The sequence below is a fragment of the Phodopus roborovskii genome, unplaced genomic scaffold (assembly GCF_943737965.1).
Source record: "Phodopus roborovskii unplaced genomic scaffold, PHOROB, whole genome shotgun sequence".
Classification (NCBI taxonomy): domain Eukaryota; kingdom Metazoa; phylum Chordata; class Mammalia; order Rodentia; family Cricetidae; genus Phodopus; species Phodopus roborovskii.
Window position 1 is genome coordinate 21,792,259 of NW_026125052.1, and position 27,777 is coordinate 21,820,035.

General features: G+C 44.9%; 1 protein-coding gene across 1 annotated transcript in view; it reads right to left on the bottom strand.

Moving 5' to 3' along the window:
• Positions 1 to 1,749: 1,749 nt before the first annotated feature.
• The window catches only part of Bptf (bromodomain PHD finger transcription factor), a 99,887-nt gene continuing 73,859 nt past the window's right edge, over positions 1,750 to 27,777 (bottom strand). The window contains exons 19-31 of the mRNA XM_051179462.1: positions 27,308 to 27,459; positions 25,499 to 25,607; positions 23,902 to 24,119; positions 19,868 to 20,084; positions 18,477 to 19,357; positions 17,230 to 17,312; positions 16,801 to 17,026; positions 13,884 to 14,224; positions 11,472 to 11,645; positions 10,567 to 10,759; positions 9,755 to 9,839; positions 6,915 to 7,101; positions 1,750 to 2,652 (exon numbers count right to left, since the gene is read on the bottom strand). Of these exons, the coding sequence (XP_051035419.1) occupies positions 2,616 to 2,652; positions 6,915 to 7,101; positions 9,755 to 9,839; positions 10,567 to 10,759; positions 11,472 to 11,645; positions 13,884 to 14,224; positions 16,801 to 17,026; positions 17,230 to 17,312; positions 18,477 to 19,357; positions 19,868 to 20,084; positions 23,902 to 24,119; positions 25,499 to 25,607; positions 27,308 to 27,459 (2,903 nt within the window). The 3' untranslated portion in view covers positions 1,750 to 2,615. The remainder of the gene's footprint in view (positions 2,653 to 6,914; positions 7,102 to 9,754; positions 9,840 to 10,566; positions 10,760 to 11,471; positions 11,646 to 13,883; positions 14,225 to 16,800; positions 17,027 to 17,229; positions 17,313 to 18,476; positions 19,358 to 19,867; positions 20,085 to 23,901; positions 24,120 to 25,498; positions 25,608 to 27,307; positions 27,460 to 27,777) is intronic.

Consider the following 27,777-nt stretch of genomic DNA (forward strand, 5'->3'; position numbering starts at 1 on the left):
CGCTGACCTACTGTAGGACAGTAACTACAAACCCTGAACAATTTGCACAGGAGAGAAAAGCCTCACAGACATTATTATGAAAATATATCTTATGAAATGGCCTCAAATTGTGAACTTGGAGATGAAGCACAGGAAATGCTAAAAATACTTTTAGCCAAAGAAATCTATCAAAGCAAAGAACGTACAGGTTATAGGTGCGAAGCCCGGGCAGAAACACCCTAACCATATCACCAATGCGCATCGGACCACTCAGGCTGCCGAAGCGAACAGCTTAACATTTCTTTGAGTAGCAGAAGTTCCTCAGATCAGTAGAAAAAGCAGCTTTGAAATAAGAATGTACGTTTTTCAAAAATTCCTTTTGAAAGACTAAAGCTCTATAGTCTGATAAAATTATAAAATGTCTTTACATGGTGATAGAAATTGCAAAAGTCTTTATACCATTAAGTACACAATATGAAATTAACATCTTCCTGGTCTCAGAAATCCACAACCCACCCCCCTTCTGTACAACTTGGCAATGCCAACAGCTACAGAAAATATATCAAACAGCAAACCAACCAACCATTGTTTCATTAGAAACTGCACAGAATCCAATGTCAAAAACATTACTTTATTTATTTATTTATTTATTTTTTAGGATGAAATGTCCTATTACGTACAAAAAAGAATTATTTAGAATTTGCTACAATTTGTTAAAAACATAGCAATCTATTGCCTACAGGTAGGAAAGCTCTTGCTGCAACAAGCTGAAGTGATCGAGCCCATGTTTACTTAGATATATGAATAAGATAGTACAGGAATACTGTGATGTGGCTAGATGCAGAATCACATCATAGCATTAAAATGTAGAATTCCTGCATCAGCACGGTGCTTACAACATGGAACATTTTCTTTTTGTAAACGAGGAGGACAAAATAGCCTGTATTTAACTACTTCCACCTTGATAGTTTAAGCAAAAGCTTTGTTACCATATTGAGCATCTAGTCTCTTTAGCTGTAAGCATAGGCTAAAGCGACATCTTTATGTACAGAGGGGGTGGGCTCCAGCAGAGCGTGTGAGCCCAGAGGAACCTGTACACCTGAGCCTGGAGAAGAGAACTGCCAACTGTTGCCACAGTTTCCTGTCGAGAAACTATGGGCTGGGGAAGGCTTTGCATAGCAGGGCTACACCAAACATAGAGGACTTTTAAAAAACAAAAACTAGGTAGATTCTAGAACTCAGCAGGACAAGGCTAATATGTACTAGTGCAAAGTCTAGGAAATGTCTGCGAAGCTGCACAATCCAACTCCAGCTGATTTTCACAACATAGAGCAGCAGCACAAGGGGAAGGAAGGCAAGGACACTGGCAGGAGGCTCGTGCAGAGCTCACCTGTCTGCTCCACCCTGCGCCCTAGTCTTGGACGACTCTCCCCTACTGCAACAAACAAAACCCAAAGGAACCCAACCAACACAAAGGGGAGGCCACGGTCACCTCAGCACCCTTCACCCCACACAGACAGGGGTGACTGGTAATTTGCCTAGAACTGCAGAAGGTGGGGATGAAGATAACATACTGTGTCATATTCCTGTTATTAGAGGTCAGCTCCCTAGGAGCTCTGATGTGATGACAAGGGACTGGGAATTAGGAAAAGAAGGGCCTCTGCTCTGCTGGAGAAACTCAGGCCGTCTGCCTGTGATTCCTGGTGGCCCTCCCTCTCCCCACAAAGGCTTACAAGCAATCATTAGCGCACATTCAAAGAGACCTCCATCTGTGGGAGAAAAATTATCTCCATTTATTTCGATTCATATACATCCATAGTTGAATTTTCATACAAAAAGAAAAAAATTAGAATCTGACAAATGTTTACAAACAAGATACCTTCAAATAGATTTTGCTCATTTAGCCTGGTGCAGAGTAAATGACAGTTTGTACTGGTGTATTCAAGGCAACGGAGTCTGTAGTCCAGGACCACTTACTTATCCCAGCCTTCCTGCAAGCTTCATCTGTGTCTACCATGAACAATAAACTCATTGTTGATTCCCAGTTGTGTGTGCACATGTGTACATAGCAGCTCCTTTCATAGAAAGAAAAGACATCTAGAGGTCGCCTTGTACTTCACCTACAGGAATCATGATAAGATATAGATGGATACACGTAACCAGGGCTGGATTTTATAAGAAAAAATAATTAGCTGACAAATGAGGGCAGCAATAAAAAAGCGTCTTTTTTGCAACAATAAATAAATACAGTCAAAAAGTTTTCTGAGAGACTCTAAGCAGCTTCTTCACTGAAGAGCAGGCGTGGCACCCACGGAGTTACACTTGACCCCATAGCATCTTTTTTTTTTCTTGCTTTTTCTTTTTTTTTTTTTTTTTTTCAATAAACAAAAGTTTCCTGCTTCTGCCACATTGGTAAAGCCATTTGCTCTCGACAAGACAATGGTGCCGTTGACTTTGCTTTTCCTTTGTCCGTTGGACAAAACTGGCCAAGAATACAATTGGACTGTTGTGACCAATAGGAACGAGGTTATGGTCAAGCCTTGTCGGGATAGCCTGACTGAAAACATGTGGCTTTAACTTAAATAGTTCAGGCCACCAGCCTCTCGCTGTGTCTCGCTTAGGTGACACGCTGAGCTCTAAGGAGCTGTAGACTGCAGCTTGTTGTTATGAGACCTACAGAATACAGAAAAAGGGGACAATTAAGCACCCTTCATTTCTGAGACAATGATACTTTATGTGGACGCCAAGGCCGGTCTGGGGAAGCAGCCAGGCTTTCACTCACCCTTGGCAAGCAAAGATAAAAAATTAACGATTAAGAAATCTTTAAGCTATAGTAGTAAAACTCTTCACTGTACAGTCAACATGGTAGCTCACTGGAAAAAGCCAATGTTTAAAAATATATGTATATATAAGCGACTATATATTGTCTATTAAGATTACACCATTTCAGCAAATGGGACAAAGACATTTACAGGAAGAAGCATTACTGTAGTAAAAGGTGTGTGTGCCTGGCTATTTACAATGATGCAAGAAGTGGAAAGTTCCATCAAAAGACAAGTAGCAATATTAGCATCACATTTTCAACTGAAGTCCAGAAAGTTCCATTCACAATTTCTGTTAGTAACCAAATTACTGTACAGGCAGCAGGACTAACTCGTAGCACTTTATATTGCAATAGCAGGTAGGTACAGCACCCTGAGCATTCACAATTCTTTAAACCATTGTCCAACATGGCTGCCAGAATAAACTTTTTATGTATCTACACATCTGTATTTAACATTAAAAAATTATATTAACTAGTTTCAACCTTTGGGAGGGGAATTTTGAATTAGGCAATCACGTGGTAAAATAGTGACCTCAACATCCAGTTCTGATTCCAGTTAAAAATTCAGACTAAAGATATCACAATCTGTAAGAAAGAAAGAACATGGATGGTATAAATGAATCAGAACAAAGAAATGAGAATAATGTACACACAATCTGGGAGATCACAACTTAAAAACAGAAGGTGTGGCCAGGTTAACAGCAGAAATAGAAGAGGTCCGCGTGCCCTGTGCCTGCCTTAACTGGGGAGAACAGAAGCCTGGAGCACAGAACAGCAACGCAACAGTCAGCCATTTTGGCCTCTGCACAACTCTTCATGTTCAATGCACTGGAGCAGAATTGAGCCAACCTCTAAATTCAGTTCTGGTGTTCTTAAACACACACAATGCCTTACCATCCAAAGAGCCACGGAAGCAACTTGGTGGCAAGATGCCATAGTGGTCCCTTACGCCTGGGAGTGCAGGCCAGTGTTACCATGTGTACTTAATGAAGCACACACACACACACACACCTCGGTAGGTTACTATGCCTTTTCCTATCTTCCGCAAATCCTTGTTTAGCTACAAGCCCCAGAACTGTAAAGCCTTCCCCCCCCCCCCTTTCATCCTCCACTCTGGAATTCTACCTGCAAGTCTGGCAGCAAAGGTAGGACTCCATGTACCCAGCTTCCAGATCCCAGCTACCTCCAAAAGCCTTCCTTCCTTCCTTTCCAACTTTTTAAAAGGACACTTTTAGAGATGTCATCAGATGACTACCTGCTCAAGGCATGAATGGGAACACACCGTCCCCCTACCCCCCCAATGAAGGGGTCAGCAGCCTTTGCTCCGCTTACTGGGCCTGGAGTGACTGTCTCCTCCTGCCCTCCTTAGCTGCACTTCTCACTTCTCCCAACTTTATTTTGCTTTCGCAAATGAGAAGTGAGTTCACCTAGTACCCTTAGGCTGATTCAAGACACCAAAGCTCTTGTGGCCCCAGAGCTCTTTCTCTGCAGCACCTAGCATTTCTGAGAAAGCATTCTTACCCTCCCTGCTTTTGGTTACTTCACAGGGTTAGGGTTTTCTGACTTCCACTAATTAGCTCAGGTCTACACGCTTGCTCTCTGTAGACATTCCTGTCTTGGACACTGTTGTCTTCTGATCAACACTTGTTACACATATTGGACATAAAAACGTCACGTAGGTTCCATGCATTCTTGGTTGGTTGCTGGGACCTCTTGTTTCTTGGATTCTAAGGTCTAGTTTTCCTTTGCTTTGAGTCAGTGTCTCACTCTGTAGCTGAGATTAAAGACTTAAACCTCTCCAGGCACCCAATGTCCTGTCTCTTTTGTCTTTCCTCCACCCCCCATTTTTTGAGATGGGGTTTCTCTGTGTAGCCCTGGCTGTCCTGGAACTCATTCTATAGACGAGATTGATCTTGAACTCAGATCTGCCTGCCTCTACCTCCCAAATGCTGGGATTAGAGGAGGGGCTAAGTCTTGTTCCTTGATGTGCTTATGTCTGCTGGAGCACATACTTTGTAATAACCCATGAGCCCCTTCCTGACATGTTAACCATGTACTGTTTCCACTGCACTGTTCCCACATCTGTATACTGTAAGCTGACACATTTCCTCAAGACTGGTACAGGTCTAATCCTGTTCTGTTCTGTCTTCTGGAAGCTCCTTTAGCCTTGGCACTTAGCGGCGTCACAGCATTGTACGTGCAGTGGTTGTTTCCCAGCTGTCCTCTCCCTGGTGTACCAGCAGTGCCCCTCTCTCCATAAGGATGCAAATGGCAGAGCCCAGGTTCCCCACTACCCAGCATCCCGTGCAGCACAGAGGAAGTTGGTGCTCAACGTTCTACTTTCTGACAGTGACCTTGGTAGTCTCCTTCATCCTGTCTGTTCCTTCTCACCGAGTATCAGGCACCGTGACATTTTTATTTCATAATTTCCAAGATGTGAACTTTCATCCCTTACATCACTGTCTTTTCCTAATTTTACTATCTTGGGTTTTTTTCACTCCCAATAATCTGTTCTCCCGGATGTAGGTGTAGTGTGCTTGATAATTTCTCAGGACATGATACAGGGTGTGTGTTCTGCTCCACCATGGACTTTTCCTTCTCCATGCAGGCTTTCCTTGCATGTCTGCTAATCTTCACCTGGTAGGTAGGTGCTGTGGATGAGTTCAGAGCTCCCTGCTGGGCAGTTACTTCTTCACTATTTGAGGCAGTATCTGCTAGGTCTCCAACTTAATCTCCAGCGAAGAATGAGCTTTTTTAGTGTCCCTCATGACATTCTGGGGATGGCTCATTCTTTGTCACGGAGGCTGGCCTGCCCAGCAGTCTGGCAAGCAGCTTCGCTGGCCCCCATGGGCTAGATGCCAGCAACACTTCCAACATAGCTACACGGATCTTAGGTTGCTCTTCTCTAGGTTTCTATTAAGTGTTGGGATTCACATATGTAAGGCTCTCTGGGCGGTATGTTGGGATCGCTCCTGAATTGTCTAAAGCATCTGGATTGGGTTTGTACTGGACTCATCTCCCTTCTGCTCACCACTGATGAGATTTTAGTGTACTCTGCTGTTACCTTTTAAAAGCCTCCGCTACTGCCCATGTTTCAACACTGTCTAAAACACACCTCTTGGGAACCATCTACCTTGCTATGGGAGAGGAAAGAAAATAGCCCCAAGACTTTCCCCAGAGGGAGGCTACGTGGTAGAGCACTGCATCACTGTGTACAATGAGGAGTGACCCAGGGCTGAGAATGCATGCCGGTGCTCTCACTCAGCTTCACTTGGAGCCCGCAACACTGACTCTAATACTTGCTAAGGAATCTTTTAGGAACACCTTGGATGATACACAGATGCCCAGGCCCCAACCCACCCAAGTCACACAGCCAGAACATCTAGGATGACTGGCTGGCTGGGTGGATATGGTACCGTGAATGGTGATTCTTAGGGCTACAGAATGGTAGCAGTGACATAGCTGTTAATCACTGGAGAAGCACCAAACCTCTCCAGGATGCAGAGCTTCATGGACTTGGGATGGGGCGGGGAGGTAACAGTAACAAAATTTCTTGCAAAATTGCTACGATGTTTTTATGGTTTAGAAAGACATGGAGGACTTCAGATCTAGCATAGCCTAGAAAAACACCTGGAAAACTACTGTTTGATGACTTCTAAGATGTAGCAAACATAACTCGAGAGTTTGGAGAACTTTCTCACTTGCTTAATCAATGGGTGGCTCAAAGGGAGCCAGAGCCTTCCTTGCTTGTCACAGGTCCTGCAGACAGATTCCCACGGAGAGCATTTACAAAATGATTTCATTTTAACCATATGAATAGACATGGAGCTTTCCCAGTAATAACTGCTCCCATCCTGAAGAGTAGACCTCAGTGCCATCATCTGTTTCTGTTTGTTTGTTGAGACAGGGTCTCACTATGCAGCTCTGGCTGGCCTCAACATCACAGACTTCTGACTCCTGAGTGCTGGGGTTAAAGCCTTGACTTTGTAGGAACAGTATTTTTATTTGAAGGAACAAACTTATTACAAACAAACCACTGGCCGATCCTTCAATAGGAAGTACAAACTTTGAAGAAATGATTTACATCAGGTTACTGAACACCCGTGCTTACCTGCTAGCCTTGAATCCTTTCAGTTTCTGTACAAAGAATGACTCAAGAACTTCTGCACATTGGTAAAAGGGGGAGTCACTGGGATTGTAGTAACGGCAGTTATCAAAAATTTTGGTCATATCTGCCACAAACTCAGTCAGTTTTTCATAATACCGTTTTTGTATTCTTTCTTCCATGGTGGCAAGGTCTTAAAAACAGAAAACATAAAATACATTCACAGCTATAAGGCTCTCCCAATGCAGTCACGCCCTGCAGCTCTCATGAACTCAACATGCGTGTTTACTTGGAATTCTTCTGAATGTTCTACCCCATATCTGGAGGATAGTCCAGGCAAGGATGCCTGGGACTGGTCAACACTGTTTCTGTTTTGGGTCCTAAGACATCAATCCTGGCTGCTGCTCAGAAGGTGCTTTCATTTTTAGTTAACTACACAGAACAGCTTTCATTCAATTGCTTTTTATTGTTTGTTTTTACAAGACAGGGTCTCTCTGTGTAGCCCTGGATGTCCTGAAACTCATTCTGTAGATCAGGCTGGCCTAAAATTCAGAGATCTGTCTAAAGGTGTGCACTGCCACCACCATCACCCAGCCTGTCTTTATCTTTTATAGTAAAATAGCAAACACAAACAACGATGCATACTAAGGTTAATTAAAATTCCAAATTGTGAACACAATGTAGAATTATGACTAAATGTCATCTATAGTAGTGGCTTTATCATCTTTCTTTTGGTATTTTGAGATAGGGTTTCCCTGTGGCTGTGGAGGCTGTCCTGGAACTAGCTCTTGTAGATCAGGCTAGTCTCAAACTCACAGAGATCCCCCTACCTCTGCCTCCTGAGTGCTGTGATTAAAGGCATGCGCCACCACTGACCAGCTGTCTTTATCATATTATAATAGGTTCAGTAACACCATGTTGGTTCCCTCAGCCCTCAAAGCAACCTACCACTTTTAAAGTTAGTCTACACCATCTGGACATTTTTATATACATTTAATGAACTTTTAGTAAATATAGAATTGTCTCTGGAAATGATGGTATACTCCAGTAATTCCAGCACCCCAGGGGGCTGAGGCAGGAGGATTACATGTTCTAGGACATCCAGGACAAGAACGAGACTGACTTTCAAAACTGGAAGGGCGTGGGAAGACTAGAATGTGAGATTTTATTGCTTAAAGCCTAGACACAGATGGCAGTGTTCACGTCTCTCAACGAAGTCTTGCGGGTCTGCATTTCCTCGACATATCTAAGAACAGGTGCATATTATATTGAACTGACATAACAAACGCAAAAGGAAAGAGACAGGAAAGCATCCTGGCTCTTGAAAAGAGAACACGAGGAGTGGTGGCTCCCACCTGTCAGGCCAGCACTCAGGAGCTGACAGCTCTGAGTGGGAAATCAAGGTCAAGCTGGGCTAGAGAATGAAATGTCTCAAAAACTACAAGACAGCCGGGCGGTGGTGGCACATGCCTTTAATTCCAGCTCTTGGGAGGCACACTCACAGCTCTGTGAGTTCGAGGCCAGCCTGGTCTATAGAGTTAGTTCCAGGACAGCTATGGCTGTTAACAGAGAAATCCTGTATCAAAAAACAAAAACAAAAATGCAATTCTCAAACACTGTGTTTGTGTGCTGAGCAGGGATGAGGGAGTTGCACCCCCTGTGTTAAAGTTGGTGTTGTACCATTGGGTGCTGGGGCTCAAACCTGAGCCTGTTGGTAGACCAGCCAGCTGCCCCACCCTTTGGGCCATCTCTCCAGCTCCAGTAAATTCAACACAAAGCATCAGAACCACTGCTCTGAAAAGACCAACAGGGAGATGGCATCATTGTCTGTCCAGGCCTCTAAGTTAGGAAGGCAAGTGCTCTCCCTGAGCTGTCCACCCAGCTCTCAGATGGATCTGACTCAATCTCCCTTCTTTTAAGGATACTTAGCTGGCTTTAAAAACAGTTTTTCTATCAGCTAAAGGGAATGTCAGTGGTTTGGGAATTCTTCAACATTACTTTTTTAACTTCAATGGCTGGCACATTCTCTGAAATGCAACTGCATGCAGCTCCCCTTTTGGTATGCCCAGTTTTGTTTTGTTTTATTTCGAAAGATTTACTTATTTATAATGTATACTGTGTTCTGCCTGCATATATCCCTGCAAGCCAGAAGAGGGCACGATCTCATTACCGATGGTTGTGAACCACCACGTGGTTGCTGGGAATTGAACTCAGGACCTCTAGAAAAACAAGCAGCGCTCTTAACTTCTGAGCCATCCTCCAGCCCTGGTATGCTCAGTTTTAACTAGTCTAATAGTGTTTTTCTCCTGGGAAAGGCTTTATGTTCCCCTGGCTCTCCACTGTGGTTGCTGGATCTGCTTGTTCCTCAGGCCGGGTTCCCTATTCCACCCATTCTTTGTACAGCTGTACAACCTCACTCACATACAGTATGACTCAGTGACTCCTGGACTGGTGGTTTATTGCACTTCTAGTGTTATGCCATCACAAACACTGCTGCCATGAATATATACACTTATCCCCAAGGTACGCTCCTAGCTCAAAGGCATGCATATATAAATTTCAGTAGATTATTCCCAGACTGCAGCGTTCTTTCCGGTAACTTCAGCACTTGGGAGGTGCGGGGAGTGGGTGAGGGGATGGGGGTTGGTGGGGGGTGTCTGAGTCAGCCTGGACTAAGAGTACCTATGAAACTCAGCTTCAAATGCTACTTCTAGTGACTATTCTAAGCGAACGATACAGTTTGTGCTGTCACCTCCCGACACTCTCCTGATGCAACAGCATCATGGACAACAGAATGCTGCCCATGACTCCTGAGAAGCACATTCCTATTCATCTGGAGCACTCACCCATTGGCTCTTTAATAACACCGTAATAGTCTGGTGCATCATTGGGGTCTACCGGCTCAAGGAAAGGCCAAGCCATCTTATGGGCCTACAATAAAGAACAAGCATCATTATTGTCATCGGAAGTGCTAATCACACACACACACACACACACACACACACACACTCACTCACTCAGCTGACTCACTGGATCTGTTAACAAAGCCTGAAAATTCAAGTCAGCTCTACATTCAAGAAATGAAATGGTTACACAAGGTGACTTGGGTGGCAGTTACAAATTTTCTTAAATGAGTATGATTTACAGTTACAGTCCTCCAAGGTGGCTCTGAGGTCCTTGGTGACAGGTGTGGAGCACCAGCAAGAGTCATGAAACCTGTACTCTGGTTCTTACGTGAAGACCGGCCAGCTGAGGAATGCTGGGTTGGACCGGTTCGAAGTGTGCAGTGATTACCACCGCTGGGTAAGGAACTGGTACTGGTTTCCAGTTCTTCTGACACTGTGACTGTGGCTACAGAGGAGATTTAACCCAATGTCCTGTCCTGACCCATCTCTAACACCCCCAATCTAGTGAGAGAGTAACCGTTTGCTCAGCTACGTCTGTGAGACACAGTTTTCTTTAGAGAAGAAACAGCGGAGAAGGTGCATTTGGGAAGCGTCACGTCGCTGGCACATACGACTCTGTCCATCCCTTCGCGCCCAGTCCTGAGACACAGCCAAGTGTGCTCACCAGAGAATGCAAAGTTCAGACCCTAGACACATCTCCACAGGCAGGCGGCTCTGGCTTCACCTTCAGGCGCCGCACTCGGCAGTCTCACCTGTAGGGAGCGCAGCACCCTCTTCAAACCCTCATAGTCTTTCTCTGTCAGTGGTGTGAGCACCGTCATGGCATCTTCTGTCGACTGGCACTGTGGACAGACATACTCATCAATGAGCTCTGCCTCACTTTGCAAGATGCCAACACAGCGCCCGTGGTACCAATTCTGACATCGATCGCAGCCAATATAAAATCTGTAAGATCCAAAATGGAAATGTGAGGCCAGAGAGAGTGGGCTGCTTCTACTTAGATCCCCTTAAAACCACCATGCAACTGAAGACTGGCTAACCCCTGGGTATAAAATAGCTTCAGTATTATGGTTTTACTACTCGAGACTGACATTCCAATGTGTTAACCAAGTACTTTGGATGTTAAGAATAATAGCAAACATGTAGTAAAAATACTATGTACTACTGTAGAACCAATTTTGAGGGAAAAAAATGTAAAACATTTGATTGATTTTAAAGCTTAAAACAAAATAAGGCAAAAAGAAAAACCAAAAAAAAAAAGCTTTCAACTAGCCCCGTATCAAATGAGGGTTCAAAATCAGTGATCTAGGAGCAGCCACAGCTTATCCTAAAGGGTGCTTCTCTAGCCTGTAACAGAGCACGCCTTCAGACAAGGTGAGGTCCCCAGTCAGGCTGTTTCCATTACTTTCTATTACATATTGAAGAATCAAATGTACTGTTTTAACCACATTTCCCCCAATGCAACTCAATCATTCACTAGGAAGCAACATACATTTTGAAGGAGAGAGAAAGAGGGAAAAGAGAAAAAACCAGAAAGGCTCAGTAACGTAGGTGTGTAACACACCACAGAGAGGCCCTGCTTTTCATTTTCACATTAAGTGACCAGTTGAACAATGCGGCTTCCTGAATCGTCAAACAGATGCTCTTATCAACTCACTGTGACTCATCATAAGGTGTCCTGCAGATACAGTACAATTCCTCACTGCTGCCCTCTTGTGCCCGCTTACAATCATTACAGATGTACACATCCATTTTCTTAGCCTCCTTTTCTGTGATGCCAACACATTCTCCATGATACCAGTTAGTACAAAGATCACAGCCAATATAGAACCTAAAAGTATTCACAATGAAATGACAATGTAGTTGTCATTTTGAGCTGCATGGCATGTAAATCTGTCTTCCCTACCCTGCTTCACTTTCTTACAGGGTAATTTCTGCAATAAGTCAGCTAAACACTATGAATCCAACCATTCTACCAGTGGCTAACTACAGCATCTGACACTGTGCCAAGGGTGGACATGTCATCACTCACATCGATTTCAACAAACACATTGTTTAGTGAAATATGGTTTCTTTAAAAACATACTGGAATTTGAAAAAAAAAAAAAATTAACAACACACTGATGGTAATGTAATGGCTTCCTCATAATGAATGTGTGTGAAACTGTAACAGGCACAAAAACCAAAGCCAAAGAATCAAAGACTTACATCTATCAAACCTATTCTACAGAAGCCATTTCAATATCAGGGCTATTTCTTAGATAGGTTTGAAAATGTATCTCACAATTTACAATTGGAAACGAAGCGAAGCGCAAACACGGAGGAGAAGTTACAGTACAAGGAACATGCAGGCCAGCCAGGTGGAGAAGACAAATGGTCAGACACGGTACGGAGGAACTAGGAGAGGTCCATGTATGCAGTCACTCCTGTTTACTGAGTTGGCAAGGGGAGTGTGTGAGGGCGGGAGGGAGGGATGAAAGGGGCCCAGGTGCTGTGACATTGGGTCCTGGGGAGCAGTGACAAGTAGCAAATGGGAGCTGTGCAGGCCTGCACTGCTCACAGGCTACCAGGCTGGCCTTGTCACCACTGGTCCCTTCCGTTCTACCAGGCGGTGCTGCAAGTTAACCTAGAGGGATGCTTCGTGACTGTGCAGGAATGACACACAGTGAGATGGCAACCTGTTCCCGGTGACCCTTGCTTTTGCACCAAGACTCCCACATGCCCTGCCTCAGGTGAGGACCTGCTGAGGCCATAGAAATGTCGCCTCGTCAGGTGCCACATGCTCTGAAAGGCATTTCAGGACCTGAGTTTCCATTTTTAAGCAACTCTCCTTAGCAGCTAGTGACTCAATGTCCAAACCAGGCTGGTCTGGTCTGAGGTCACAAAGCACTGACAAACGCCTCCCTACTCCAACTGTGAGAAGGAGTGAAGGAGACTGCCGTGAAATGTCAATGGCAAACTGGAAAAGAAAATAAAAAAAGAGAAAAAAAAAAAAAAAAAAAAAAAAAAAGGTGAAATAGCCACAAAATAATGAGGCAGGCTTAACACAACGAGCACATGTACAGGTGCACCTCATTTTAAGCAACGCCAGTATCCCAGGAAAGCTGTGTCAAAATGGTCTTCTGTGGACTGAACACTGTGTAAGGTTCCCCATCCGCCACGTGTTACTTAAAGTGAGGCACGCCTGTACTGCACTGTTGGGGGAATTAGTTCAGAGTGCCACTCTTTACACGATGGACAGTCACTAATGAGGGACACACAGTGGGAAGTGAGGACCTTTACACTCTGCTGAGTTCAACAGGCAGCTTGTCTCCCAGCAGAGTTTCCACCAGACACTTACAAACTGATGGTGACTTAGCAAGCACACTGGAGTGGCTTCCCTGTCACCACATACACACAGGAAGAATTTCTAATTCTAAATCATTTTTTAAGACACACTTAAACTTTTGGTACTGTAAAACACTGGCCTATATTTGCATGTTGGACAGAAGTTAAACAGTGAATAATAGCAATAACTGAAAAAAAAAAAGGAACAAGAAAAGCATATTTATGGACCAATAATATCTCTAAAATCTCATTTATGTCACCAAATATAAAACTGTCAAAAACAGCTTCCCATTGCTGCGCCCACCAATTTTTGAATGTCAAACTCACAAACTGATGTAAGGAACACCATGTGTTCTTTTGGCTTTTGTTTCCAGTAAGGCAGTGGAAACTTAGACAAAAATATTTTTTTTTTTTTTTTTTTTTAAACGGGAACTAATGTGACACCTCTGTGCCATCCACTTTGGAATGGACTCTGGGCTGCAAGACGCAGTGCTGGCAGATTGATTAGGAGCAGGCCCACAAAGCGCTTTGGGAAAGCAAAGAGGCCACAGCAAGCTTGTTTTTGACAGAAAAGGACATTGCTGAGGATAAGCAAGACCCATGAGCATGTGGAACAGCCCCCTTATTGCACTGTGTCAAGCCAAGTATCTGATGCAAGATGAAGCCCAGCCTCACACTGGCTCGCCCTCACCCGGTGCTGCCAACTGCTCACTCAACAGCTACACTGGGGAGAGGCACTCACTTGGACTCGTCGTAGGGCGTCTTGCAGATGCAGTACAGCCTGGTGTCTTTCTTGGCCTCCTTGGAGGTGGTGGAGATCATCTTCTTCTTTTTGGACTTGGAGTCCTTCTCCTCCTCCCGCTTCCTCTTCTGGGAAGCGGCGGGCAGTGGGGCTGTGGGGTGGCCCGCAGATGGCAGACCGTGTGCCAAGGGAGGTGAAGGAGGAGGAGCCGGCGGGGCTGCCGGTGGCGGCGCTGGCGCTGGCGCTGGCACTGAGGGTGTGGGTGATGCAGCAGCACTGACCTGTACAGCCTGTGCCATGTCTCTCTCTCTCTTCATTTTCAGGTCTCTCTTCAGCTCTTCCTGTGGGCAAGTGAAGACAGACAGAAGGCCAGCACGGTTACGTGAAGGAGCAACCTGGGCAGGAGCTGGACATTATCCCCACCTGACAAATACCATCCCTCCTATTCTTTTTCCTTTTTGGGGTCTCTGTGTAGCCTTGGCTTGGCTGTCCTGGAACTCAATCTGTAGACCAGGTTGGCCTAGAACTCAGAGAAATATGCTTGCCTCTGCCTCCTTAGTAAGTGCTGGGAAAAGCGTGTATCAAGCTCATCCAAGCAGTTCCTGTTAGGAGTCTGCACATGAACCAAACTCAAGACCCAAAGCATGGCCTGGCGGGCAGCGAACATGAACGGAGTAAGAGAAAGACTGTCCTTGTTTGGATTTAAGAGAGGAGACCTAGGCAACAAAATACACTTTTCTAACTAGGTGCACCGCCCTAGCTACTGAGAGAGAAGCAAGAGGGTTACCAATTAAAGGTCGTCCTTTGCAACACAGGTGAGTTTGAGACTCGCCAGGCCTACATGAGACATTGTCTCAAAACAAAACAAATCCCATAACAAACGAACACCCCCAAAACAACACTAGTGTCTTTAAACATGTTTGTCCATAAATGAGGATCCTGGGCCAAAGAGATGGTGCAGTGGGTAAAAGTGCTTGTCACAAAAACCTGATGACCCAAATTCAATTCCCAGAAGGTTAAAAAAGCAGATCAGAAATTCCCGCATTTCCTACAGAGAAGATGAAGGGCAGGAATGGAGAAACTCTCTCTCTCTCTCACTCTCTACCTCTGAAAATGCTAATCTCCACACGTCTCCAAAAAAAAAAAAAAAAAAAAAAAAAAAAAATCCCCACACACTGATGGCAGCTGAAGAAGGGCTGTAGCCCTCCTCCTCAGCCTGTGACTCTCCTTCCACGTCTAGACATGCAAGATTCCCAGCATCTGAACAATAATGGCTGCTGTAAGGCTAACTGGATGGAACCCTTGCACCTACAGGAAGGAGTCCTACACATTCTAAAGGAGAGCCATCCCTGGACACGGGGTATAGGCCGTAATCCCAGCATTTAAGAGGCTGAAGTAGGAGGCCCAGGAATTTGAAGCCAGTCCTGGGCTAAAGAAAGATCCTGTTTGAAACAGACCAAATGTAGAGGCCTTATGCAGATGTTTGTAAGAAGAGAAAAATGAGCACTTGGGAGCCAGTGGAGCTCTGTGAGTTTGAGAGCAACCTGGTCTACAGAGTGAGTTCTAGGACAGGCTCCAAAGCAATACAGAGAAAAACCTGTCTCAAAAAACAAACAAAACTGCACCCTATCCCCCCCAAGAAGAGAAAAGGAAATAATAAAACACTTTCAAGAATTGCTTTCCAAGATTTCAAAAATGGCAAGTATATTTTTTTCTTAGTACCTTGTTTTGTGTTTTGCCTTTAAAATTTTAATATATCTGAGATATGTCTTTTCATTTTCTTTTTTTTTTTTTTTTGAGGCATGGTTTCACTACATAGCTCTGGCTCTCCTGCAATTGACTTAGTCCGGGCTGGCCTTGAATGCCTCCCAACGGCAGGATTAGAGGTGTGCACCACCACACCAGGCCTGGAACAATCACTTAATGTCATGTGTGGGGCTGTAACTGAAATAACTCTTACCTGCACTGTATCATAGCACCAAGTGTGGAACTGCATTTTAAGTTTTCTGATTCTACTGTGAATGGGATCTTTGTCTCGGGAAACTGGGACAATGGTTGTACTCAGTGTTAATTCTAATGCTGTCAAACTTAATTTTGTTAAATTTTTAATATGGTTTCCCTGGGGATGTAATGTAATAATTACACCAAACCCCCTCCCCCCCCCCAAAAAAAACCAATTCTGTCTTCTTTCTTGCAGTTTGTGCTTCCTTCTTTCATCTTCCTCCAGCGAATAACCTGATTGCTGGCCCTGGCTGGTTTGGCTTCTGTGGGAAGACTGCCAATCTTTTACGTCATGTAAGACCATTTGCTGGTCTGATGGGTGTTTTCTTATTTGATGCTGTCAATAGCCTGCTTCTTTATCAGAAAGCTCTGTAAATATGTATGAATAGATGAGCAGTACCTACAGTGTCACGTTCAAGCTAGGAAAAGTCTGTATAAGTGTGTTTTCCTATGTTCACATTACTCTGCATTCTTCTTCTGAAATGTGTTCTGGACGAATGATAGCACAGATAATAAAAGCCACACCACATCCAACATAACTAAGACTGGTCAGCCCATGTTGGGGCGGTGCTGGAGCACGCCTTTAATCCCAGGGTTCGGAAGGCAGAGGCAGGCGGTTCTCAGTGAATTCAGGTCAGCCTGGTCTGACCTGAGTGAGTTCCAGGACAGACAGGGATATACAGAGAAAAAAAACCCTGTCTAGAAAAACAAACAAGCAAACAAACAAAAAAACCCAAAAAGGGTTCAACACTCTCGGATTGGAGGATGACAAACTTAGAAAGGCCTGCTGCCTCTCAAAATCCAAGCACACCTATTACTTACTGTCCATGCTACCAACACATTAATATAAACTCTAGAAGGGAGCTGGAATCTCAGCAGGTGTACCCAGCCCTGGCTGACGGCCGCTGGCTCCTACCTGCACCTGGATCTGCAGCTCCTTGTCCAGCAGTGCCCTCTTTCTCAGGATCTCGGCCTTGAGCTGCTCCTTGTGTTTGAAGAGCAGAGCAGAGAGCTTGCTGGCGTTCTGCTTGCTCCGCTTCTGCTCCACGCTCTCCTCGCGCTTGCGTTTCTTTGCCGCCTGTCTCTCTTCTTTGTCTATCTTATCCAGAATGTACTTCATCACCTGGTTACACACAATCATTCTAGAGGAAAACACACAACCTCTGTAACACTGGCTGCTCCACCCTGACACGTAAGGCACCATTTGTCTACGTCCCTAGACGATGTACAAACGGACTGCAGAGTTTCCAGGAGCAACCATAACCACTCCTGGCATTAAGCTTGGGTAAGACCAAAGGCAAACCAAACTGTGCAGACTCTCAGGTGGGCCTGTGTCTCTCCCTACCTTTGATTTTCTTCTCTTTCAGCTGGAGTCATGGTCTTTTTCTGTTTTAAATGTTCTATTACAGCATTATGCTTCATCACCACCTTGAGAACAGAACAAATCCATAAATGCACATTTTATAACAGACACAAGTTCAGTTAGCACACAGGTAGAAATAACAGCACATGCTGATGTAGGAACCAGTAAGAACTGTCTAACTGACACAGATAAAAAGAAAGTGGCTAGGTGGTCCCGGGCTCTTACTGGGCACCAAGTTCTGAATTAAGCTAAGCACTTGACATTGTTTATTCTCCATGGTAACATTGAAATATAGGGACACTTTTTTTTCTAAATAAACAGAGACACAGAGAAGTCAACCAACTTGTTTGAGATTAAATAGTAAGCCCAAAAATGTCACCAACTCTTATGCTCCAAAGGGTTTCCACACACTGCAGCCACCAGGTTGAAGAGTACCCTGGCCCTTACAAAGATCTGGAAGACAGCTCCTGGAGTAACACTCACTCGGCTTATACACGAAACAATACAAGAGCTGGGATTTGAACATGTCACAGAGGATTTACGTTCACAGAAATAATACCTTACACCTTCACAATCATATATATGACGGAATTTAATCCTAACATCCCATGTGGCTGCAAAGAGACAAGTTTAATGCGGATACAGCTCAGGGAGAAAACAGTGCTTCAGAACTTGCTACCTCAGAACTTGGAACCTCTTGCCTAGTGCTGACGGGAGCAGGTAGCTGATGACCGGAGTGTCCTCGGGAAGACTGCAGGTCACCAGCTTCGTTTTGGCAGAACTCTAGCTGTCTAAGTGACTTCCTGCACCCACATACTATTCCAAGATGCCCCTCCTGCTCATTACCACCTTACATGGATGCTATGGACAAACATCTGGGTTTAAGACATTTTTACAAGGGTGTGGCAAGTAATGCAAATAAACTCAGTCTGTCCACAATTTGCTTAGTCAATAGGCAAATGAAGGAATGACACTTGCAAATCAAATGACTTCAAATGAATCGCTACATTTTGACGGTGGCCTTACCACTTGGTTTTTCTGATAAGCACTGGTGCTACATATCCATTAGGTCCTGAACCAGAACGGGCAAGCAGTGTTCTGGTCTTCTGAGGCTATCCACCAGTGACCATGTCTCATTCAAGAATCCTAGCACAACCAAAGCACTAAGTCTACCACACAGCACAGTAATTCACGCTACCCAACATGCTGCTTTGACTTAATGTCTTTACCTGTTTCTGAATGATTTCCCTTTGGGCAGAAGCTTGGAGGGTGTGTTCACGCTCAATCTCTATCTGCTGCTTCTTCTTTTGCTGCTGATCCCTGAGATGCTGAACCCTCTGCAACTGCTCTTGCACACTGGCTGCCTGCACTGTGACCACACTCTGAACATGCTCGGTCTGCACAGCACTGCTTTGCTGAACTTGAATGGGTAACTGCGGCTGGATCTGCTGGGGCACACCACCACCTTGCTGAGCCTGTATCTGAGCCACAACCTGGGACTGGATCTGACAGAGAGCCTGGACTTGCTGGAGCTCAGGCACAGTAATGACTTGGGGCTGCAGCTGCTGTGTTTGTAGCTGAGGACAGCATGGGGACGAGACAGTAACTTGACTGAATGTCTGTCCTGGAGAAAGAGTTTGAGTTGAAGACTGTACCTGGGGCTGTGACTGTGGCTGGCCTTGTGCAGGCGTCTGCAGAGAGGTGGAGGGTGGGCCTGAAGCCACCTGTGAGGCTGCAGTCTGAACCTGCGGCTGCGGTCCAGGGGTCACTTGGGATGGAGCTGATGGACGTATTCCAGTCAGTGGTGGGCTCTGGGCACGAACAGGAGACTGTCCTTGGACACAGCTCTGAGGCTGACACTGTTGCTGGAGTTTAGATGACTGTGCCTGGGAGGGCTGTGCTTCAGAAGGGACATGGGACGAGACAGCTGGCTGGGGCTGGACTTCAGGCTGAGCTGGGGGCTGGGGCTGGGGCTGGGGCTGTGTGGCAGGCTGAGGAGTCTGTGGCCGGGCTTCTGCAGGACTCACACTTGAAGACTGAGCTGGCGCCAGGGTTGTGGCTGGTTGGACCTGGGTCTGGGGTGACAATTTACTCTGTTTTTGTTCTGACCCTGTAAAAAAAGGAAGACAAAGTGATTTCCCTGGCTTCAGGATGGAAGAGTGTGGTGAAAGGGGGCTATGAAGGGGTTTCCTGAAGCCCAGGTTGGAAGAGGTAAGCCCGCCACTCAGGTGCACTTGGATTAGGCATCTCCTAGGCTGGGGAGCTGAGACGCTCCCTGCATGTCATCTAGGCGTGCCGAGGCACTCTGTCCAGCTGCATTCTTTCACTATGGCATGGCAACAGGCACCGAGGGCTTGCAGGAGGCTGGTTCTCAGCTGCACGAACTCATTCTCCCTAAGCTCACGCAGGACAAAGAGGGCTCCACATGGCACACTGGTGTCATGGTACCCATTATTCCTTCCTGCTTTCTATGACTCGGGAAGGGTACGGGGAGTCTGGGAACAAGGCGTGGAAACACAGAGGATGACCGTATCAGCAGTCCAGCTCTCAAGCAGGCTGGAGGCGGAGCACTGGGCCTTGCTACTCCAAAGGCCAGCACAAGTGGCAACAGTGTTTCTACCTGCTGCTGTGGAGGCAGTGGCCGTGCTGCTGCTGGTCGTGGCTGTGGTTGACAGCGGGGTGAAGAGGAATCGCTGGACGGTACCATTGGGCATTGCAGCTTGCATGAGCTGCTGCCCTGGCCCTGGAAGGACGGTCATCCCCTGAGGTATCAACTGCAACTGTCCAGTAGTTTGACCTTGTCCTTGAATTACTACTGTTAAGCCTTGGTTACCGCCCTGTGGAAAAAGCAGACAACATGAAATACACAGCATTTAAATGACAAATCTGTACAGGGTTTTGATGAAATCATTTAAGTTATGAAGATCCTTCTCTGCAATGGCACCAGGAAAACCCAGGTGAATTACAGACAGGGTACTTGTGTAGCACAGTGGAAAGATACCAACACCTCAAAGTTCCAGTCCAAACTCTCCAATGAGCAGCCAGTTTCCCAGCTACAAGAATCATACCTATCTAGATTCCATTTAATCAATCAGTAAAACAAGGCCCTGAGCAGTTTCTGATCCCTGCAATTGTAAGTCTGAGGCCACTAATCTATGATACCAGAACTTAAGAAGTAATCAGTTTTCTTCCTGGGTTTCTGGCAGACTGGGGTATTTTTATCCTGCTTCTCATTTAAGTGTGTCAATATATGCCAGGCCAGTAGGCCGAAGATGGATGCTCCAACACTGCAGAGCATCGGTTGACTATCCAGGAAGCCAGATGCTTCTGTCATTTCTCACATTTTTTTTTTGGAAGTTGCTTGATTGCACTTCCTGCTTAGTCAGGTCTCTGATGGAGCTAACGAATTTATAGTTATAATTTTCCCTGTTATCAGATTCAGAAAGCAAATTCACACTAAATAATGGTAAAGTGTATATGGTTGAGAGATAGGTAATGCAAGTTCGAACAGAAAGTGAATTAGGCACAACTTTTTGTACTCACCAAGACTGGATAGACATGGAGTATTCACTCTGAATTTGTCAATTATTAATAGACTAGCCATTGTTCATGTATTCATTGCCTGTTATTTATATTTTTATAGTTATTGTCCTTATTGTATATAGTTTTTCTTTTAGTACATATAACCTTTTATTTTAGGCAAAAGTGGGGAAATGTAGTGATATCTTGTTTATATTTTAACAACTAAAGCTTGTCTGAAGATTAGAGGGCAGAGGTTAACTAGCCACTAGTTAACCATAGAGGTCTGGAGGTCTGTACAGACAGGCAGGAAATCATATGTCTGGGTGGAGAGGGGAAGCGATAAGATGGGAGGAGACAGGAGCTCAGTCTCTTTTCAGCTGGGAAGATGAGTATGTAAGGAGGCTAGGGGTTTTTGCAACTTCGTCTCTCTGATCTCTCAACATTTCTCCATATATGTGACTCTGGGCTTTTATTATTAAGACCTACTAGAACTTGTGTTACACGTGACCTCAATATTTTATTTGTGAGCCACTACTCTAGAGCTATAGTTACCTCACTTCCATTCTGCAGGAATTATCACACTTGACTGTTAACTCCCCACACAGACATCTGGTTGCTCTAAGATACTGATTCTTATGAACTGTACTGTTCTAGATATCTGTACCAGTGCACACTGGCACTCCCAGGAGCAGACTTTCCAACCCACCAAGTGTGCACACCGCAAACCTACACAGCATCAAGGTTGTTAGGAAAGGCTTAACTAATGAAGTTACGCTCTTGCTGGATACACATGAGCCTTCACTCTGATCCCTAGTTAACTCTTGATCTCCATGAACATTCAATTTAGACCAGTCTCTTAGGTAGATGCTTATAATACACATTTCCCTCAAGAGCTAGTGGAAATTTTGAGATTTGAACACTAATATTTCTTCCTTCTTCATCGAGTTCATTTGATTCTTTTGCTACCAGCTTCTTCCTTCTTTTTCATGAATGTGTACATGTACATTGTGCTAAGAACGGGAACATATGACCTTGCACATGCCAGAGCTTTGTGATGCTACATAAGCACTCTACCACCTGCAGCACAACTCTAGTCTCTGTTGTTTTATGGGATTTTAGCATGTGCGTACACTCAAGGTGTACATGAGCGTATGTGCTCCCTCACGTGTTTACATGGAGGTCAGAGGATGGCATGGGTGCTTTCCTTATGTACATGTCTATGAGCTTGCTTGAGTGTGGAAACTTGAAGTGAGCACTTGGAAAGCAGAGAAGTGGGGCTGGACGTGGTTGTGATCCACCATGTGGATGCTGGACTGCACCTGGGTCTTATGTAAGAGCCATTTTTCGAGCCTCCTCCACCTCATTTAAAAGACAGGGTCCCTGACTGTGGAGCTCCCAGAGACTCGCTCTAGAGCTACAAGTGTGCCAGCATAGCTACTCTCAAAATTTATTTTTACACTGTGTGTTTGCGTGTGCGTCATGTATGTGTGTCTTTGCACATGTGTCGGGGGGGGGGGTTCTGAAGATGGGGTCATAGGAAGCTGGAAACTGCACTTGGGGCCTCTGGGAAGTAAGTGCGCACGCTTTGCTGTTGAGCCGTCTCTCCAACCCTCACAGCTGACTTCTTTTACAGGTGATGGGGATTGACCCCAGGTTCTCCTGCTTGTGGAGCAAGCCCTTTACCCACAGAGCTATCTTCCGCCTTCCAGTCCATTTTGAAATCTAGTTGCACACAAGCAAATTCTTCTGCTCTTCAACACAATCAGCACTCTTGCTGATCTTTCCAAATGCCATTATAAGGCTCAGCCAGTGGAGTGCCAATCAGCGTGCTCTTGTGGAATACTAGTATAAGACGTGTCACATTGTTTATGCTGTGGAATAGTTGTTTAATGATGCAAAGATGTGTTGCATTCTTTTATGTTATGTTCACAGTTTAACTCTGTGAAGCTGTGTGACTTTGCTGACTAAAACATTTGATTGGTTTAATAAGGAGAAGTAGGAGGGGCTGGCAGGCAGAGAATAAATAGGAGGAGAGATCTAGCAAAGAGGAAGGAGTGAGCAAGGGGTGAGAAAAGGAGGAGAGGGAAATGTCAGGGGCCAGCCACAGAGTAAAAAGAAGAGTCTCTGTGTATTTGTTTGAGAGAGAGAGAAGAAAAAAAAATAAATAAAAATAAAAATAACCCAACTATAGTTGGCTTTTGAGAATTTGGGGCTTTGATAGAAGATTAGACAACAATATTAGATGTTGCAGGCTATCAAACTTTACTTTTTTTTTCTAGGAAAATTGCTCAACTAATAAAGTTTTGGTGATTGACTTATCCCTTTCATTGGCACAACTTCTAACTGAAGAACTCTAGAAAGAGTGGGACAATTATGTTGCCAATAATAAATATTCTTACTTGACTCCAGGAGGCAGTCATTTCTTCTCTTTGTGTAATTTAAAAAGGTTTTTACTTATATGTATGAGATTTTCCTGAATGTACATCTGTGTTCTGCGCACATGCCTAGTGTCCACAGAGGTCAGAAGAGGCTGTCAGATCCCCTGAAACTGGGGTTTCAGGAAGTTATGGGTGCTGGGAACGAACCTGGGTGCATCCTGCAAGGGCAGCCAGTGCTCTAACCTCTGAGAGACCTTCCCAGCCCCAAGCAGCCGTTTCTTACAGGATGTATGTTTGGGGGAAGCTTCACCCCAGCCCCTGGCACCCATTTACCCAAAGAGTTTGGGATGTTAATGGTGCAAACCCCACCCAAGCCCCATCCCCCAGGCTCCCCATGTCTCTCCAAACCCTGCTGCATCTCAGAAAGCCCACCAAATTATGGCCCCTCCTCCAGGGATGATCAAGACCACTCCCACAGGGTATTTAAACTGCCCCGGAGAGAATAGACTCCTGGTTTTCTGGTCTTTCTTTCCCATCTCCTCTCTGGGGGGCTGGAAGGCCATCCGGGAGCACTGTATGCATTAAACACTGGCTTTTAAAATTTGGGTGATTTGGTCTGATTTGGAGTGCTGCATTGGCAGAGAGACTTATCAGGGTATAGAAACTTTTCAATGTATACTTCAAACCTGACCCAAGATCAAACAAAAACTGGAGCAAAAATAAGACTCTCTCAAGTGAAAGGCAAGTCACTTACATGGCCCTGCGTTAACTGAGTGAGCTGAGCCATGGTGAGCTTCACTTGCCCTTGCTGGGGACGAGGAGGTTGTGGCGTTGACGGCTGTAGAGCCCCGGCTGCTGTTCCTGCACCTAAAGCTTTTTGCCCAGGTGATGAAGAAGTCGTACTTGGAGCAGAAATGGCAGTGGAAACAGGCTGTCCTCGGATGATCTGAGTCACCACTTGTTGGGGAGCCCCTGCAACAAGAGAGCTTCACTGATGACATGCTCTTAGCATAATGGGAATTAAAACAGTCTGACACTCCAGATGAATGCTGTTCATTTCAACCTGCAAAAAGACACTTGGTTGCCAATAACCCAAGGTGAGTTCAACATAGGCCTAGAGCCAAAGATTCCTAGTGGCTTCAACAGAGTTAAGGATCAACAGTCCAGGCCAGGCAATGTGACACATGCCTTTAATCCCAGCACCAGGGAGGCAAAGGCCAGCCTGGTCTACAGAGTCAGTTTCGTAGATCCAAACCCTGTCTGGAAAACAAAACAAAAGCCATCTCCTTGATTCTCAAATGTAATGGCTTTTGGGTTAGATCCGACTCGGCGCTTTCTGGGGAATTACGTTCTTAAGTTTGGCCACCTTATGAAATGATCTGATAATAGGCAACAAAAGCTTTTCATTATTGCGCTTCCTTATAAACTTCTGAGTTATTCTCATCCACTCAAGGTGACCCACAAGACTGAATGTGACGTGAGAGCTCCATGCCTTATGCACTACAGTTTGGGAACAATTCAGGGAAAGTTGCCATCTAAGATACGGTACCGCTCAACTACCACAGAAGCACTGGGGTTAAGAGAACCTGATATTCTTGTCGAGGACCCCAGTTCAGTTCCCAAACTCACAACTGCCCATAACTCTATCTCCAGGCATCCGCTGTGGCAGGCACCAGTCAGTCAGTAACACAGAGCACAGGCATACATTTAATCAAAAACACTCATACATGCAAAGTGAAATAAATGAATCTAAAAATAGACTAGTTGTGGTCAGTTACATGAGGATCATTGAGATAATCCAATACGTGCATGTTCTCTTTGAAGTATCATCAGATCCAACATTCAAGCCAGGTGTCCTTAACCAATGAGTCATCTCTGTAGGCCCTGTTTTTGAATTTTCATTCAATTTTATAAGCCCCCCTCCACCCAATGTGAAATGGTCCATAGGCAGGGCCTTCCTCACACGGAAAACAAAAGCTCTACCACCAAGGGCCAGGCCTAGCTCACAGTCTTTGACTTCTAATATAGTTTTAACCTGCTTACATTAATTGTGAATGATTCAAGGACTGATGATGCCTGGGCAATTTACACACAAAACCTTTGTTGTTCTCTTTGCGCCATCTGAACGCTACCTTTTAATTTACTGGACATTTCCCTTACTCACTTTTTAAGTAAAACGTTCCTCTTTTTGGCAGGGAAAAGAATAAACGGTATCTGCGTTCACATCCCATCACAGATCAGAAACTTAATGTACACTTATGTACCAATTAAAGAGGACCAAATAGAGCGGTGTGTCACAATTTCCTAGACATGTCCAAATACAGAACTAGTAATCCTGCATGCGTGAATACCTGGCTGCACCATCACGGGTGTGCGAATGATGGCCTTTCCTAGTGTTGACTGCTGCAGTGGTGTCCTAATCACCGTCATACCGGGACGGATCTGAGGCCCCGTGATCACCTGTGGATGAACAAAGGACAATGAATTAAAACTGTGGCAGTAAGCCTGGGGGAGCATGACTTCAATCCCAGCACCCTGAGGCAGACACAGGTGAATGCCTGATCTACGGAATCCAGGACAGCGAGTGCTACACACAGAAACTCTGTCTTGAAAAAGAAAAACAAAACAAAGTAAAGAATTGAAATGGCTTCAAAATGACACAATGGACTTAGAACTCAATTTCATTAAAAATCCCACAGACACAGCAGAGACTTGACACACAAATACATATTTGAGACAGGGTTCTGCTGCTATGTAGCCCTGGAACTCACTCTGTAGACACATCCACCTCTGCCTCTCTACTTTTATATCTGACATTGTATTTAGTGTTGTTACAAAGGAGGAATTTTGTTTTGTCTTTTTTTAAAAAGATTTATTTATTATGTATACAGTGTTCTATTTGCATGTATGTCTGCAGGCCAGAAGAGGGCACCAGATCTCATTACAGACGGTTGTGAGTCACCATGTGGTTGCTGGGAATTGAACTCAGGACCTCTGGAAGACCAACCAGTGCTCTTAACCACTGAGCCATCTCTCCAGCCCAAAGGGGGAATTATGAAGATAGAAAACTTAGGCTCAGCTTGTCACTAATGCTCAAGGAAGAGGTTGAATCCTAGAATCTGGAGACTGCAATTAAAAAAAAAAAAAAAAAAAAAAAAAAAAAAAAAAAAATCCAATATTCTTTTACAGTTTAAAAGATGACAATAATGCCCACATTATTTCAGTTTTATAGTTAGAGCAGGAACTTTTTTCTTGTCTTGATTTTTGGAGACAGGGTTTCTCTGTGCAACAGTCCAGGCTGTCCTGGAACTCAGAGATCCACCCGCCTCTGCCTCCCAAGTGCTGGGATTAAAGACTTGAGCCACCACTGCCTATCAAGCCTGAATATTCTTACTTCAAAACTTTTTCCATGATACTAGTGCGAAGAAATGCTGTACCTCATGAGTGCGTGAACCAGCTGACGTACAGTATATTTCAATCTGTCCTTTTTTTCTTTAAAGATTGATTTATTTATTAAGTGTACAGTGTTATGCCTGCATGTATCCTTGCAGGCCAGAAGAGGGCACCAGATCTCATTATTACCGAGGGCTGTGAGCCACCCTATGGTTGCTGGGAATTGAACTCAGGACCTCTGGAAGAGAAGCCAGTGCTTTTAACCTCTGAGCCATCTTCCCAGGCCTCTCCCCTTTTAAGCTTTATTTATTTTATGTGTGTCGGTGTTTTGCCCACATGTTTATCTGTGTAAGGGTGTCAGATCCTCTGGAACTAGAGTGACAGACAGTTGTGAGCTGCCATGTGGGTGATGGGAATTGAACCTGGGTCCTCTGGAAAGAGAAGCCAATGTTTTTGACTGCTGAGCCTTCTCTCCAGTTCCCAATCGGTTCTGATATAAAAAAAAGAACAAATTGGGAACATGTGGGCAAAACACCAATGCACATAAAATAAGTAATCGGCAACGAGATAGATAAATAAATAAATCTTTAAAAAACAAAAAAGAGAACAGATTGAAATATACTGTATGTCAGCTGGTGCACGCAGTAGTATCATAGTGAAGGGAGATGATGAACTGAAGTGATATTGGAAGGAAGGGGCCACACAAACACCACCCGGATGTGTTCAACATTTCTCAACAGAGAAAGCCTCCAAGAACAAACACTTACCTGTGACGTAGTAGTGGTTCCCGCAGAGGCTGAGGTATTGGGCCTAATTGTGACGGTTGCAGTCCTGGGCTGGAATGAAGTAAAGGTTTGCTGACTCGGACCTGTCGTTGATGGAATGATACCCAGGACTTTCTGCTGTACCTGGACCACGCCTTAAAGAGAGATAAATAAAGAAGACATGAGCCACCACCCTTCACGGCAAAGCATCAGGTGCTGCTTGGTGTCTGAGGAAAAACTACGTGTGGTGGGTTGCAGAGCGGGCTACACAGAATGTGAGACCTGACGACTGAGACCGGCGAGAGGAAATGGAGTGATGGCGACAGCATGATCTGGCGAAGGTGAACTCAGACTCTGTGAGGCTCCCTTACCTCCTTGTGTTGCTGGTACATTTACAGCGACAATCTTGCTGTTTGCAGGAAGTGGCAGTTTGGTAATTACTTTTCCTGCCATAGTGACGGGATTGCCTGTAA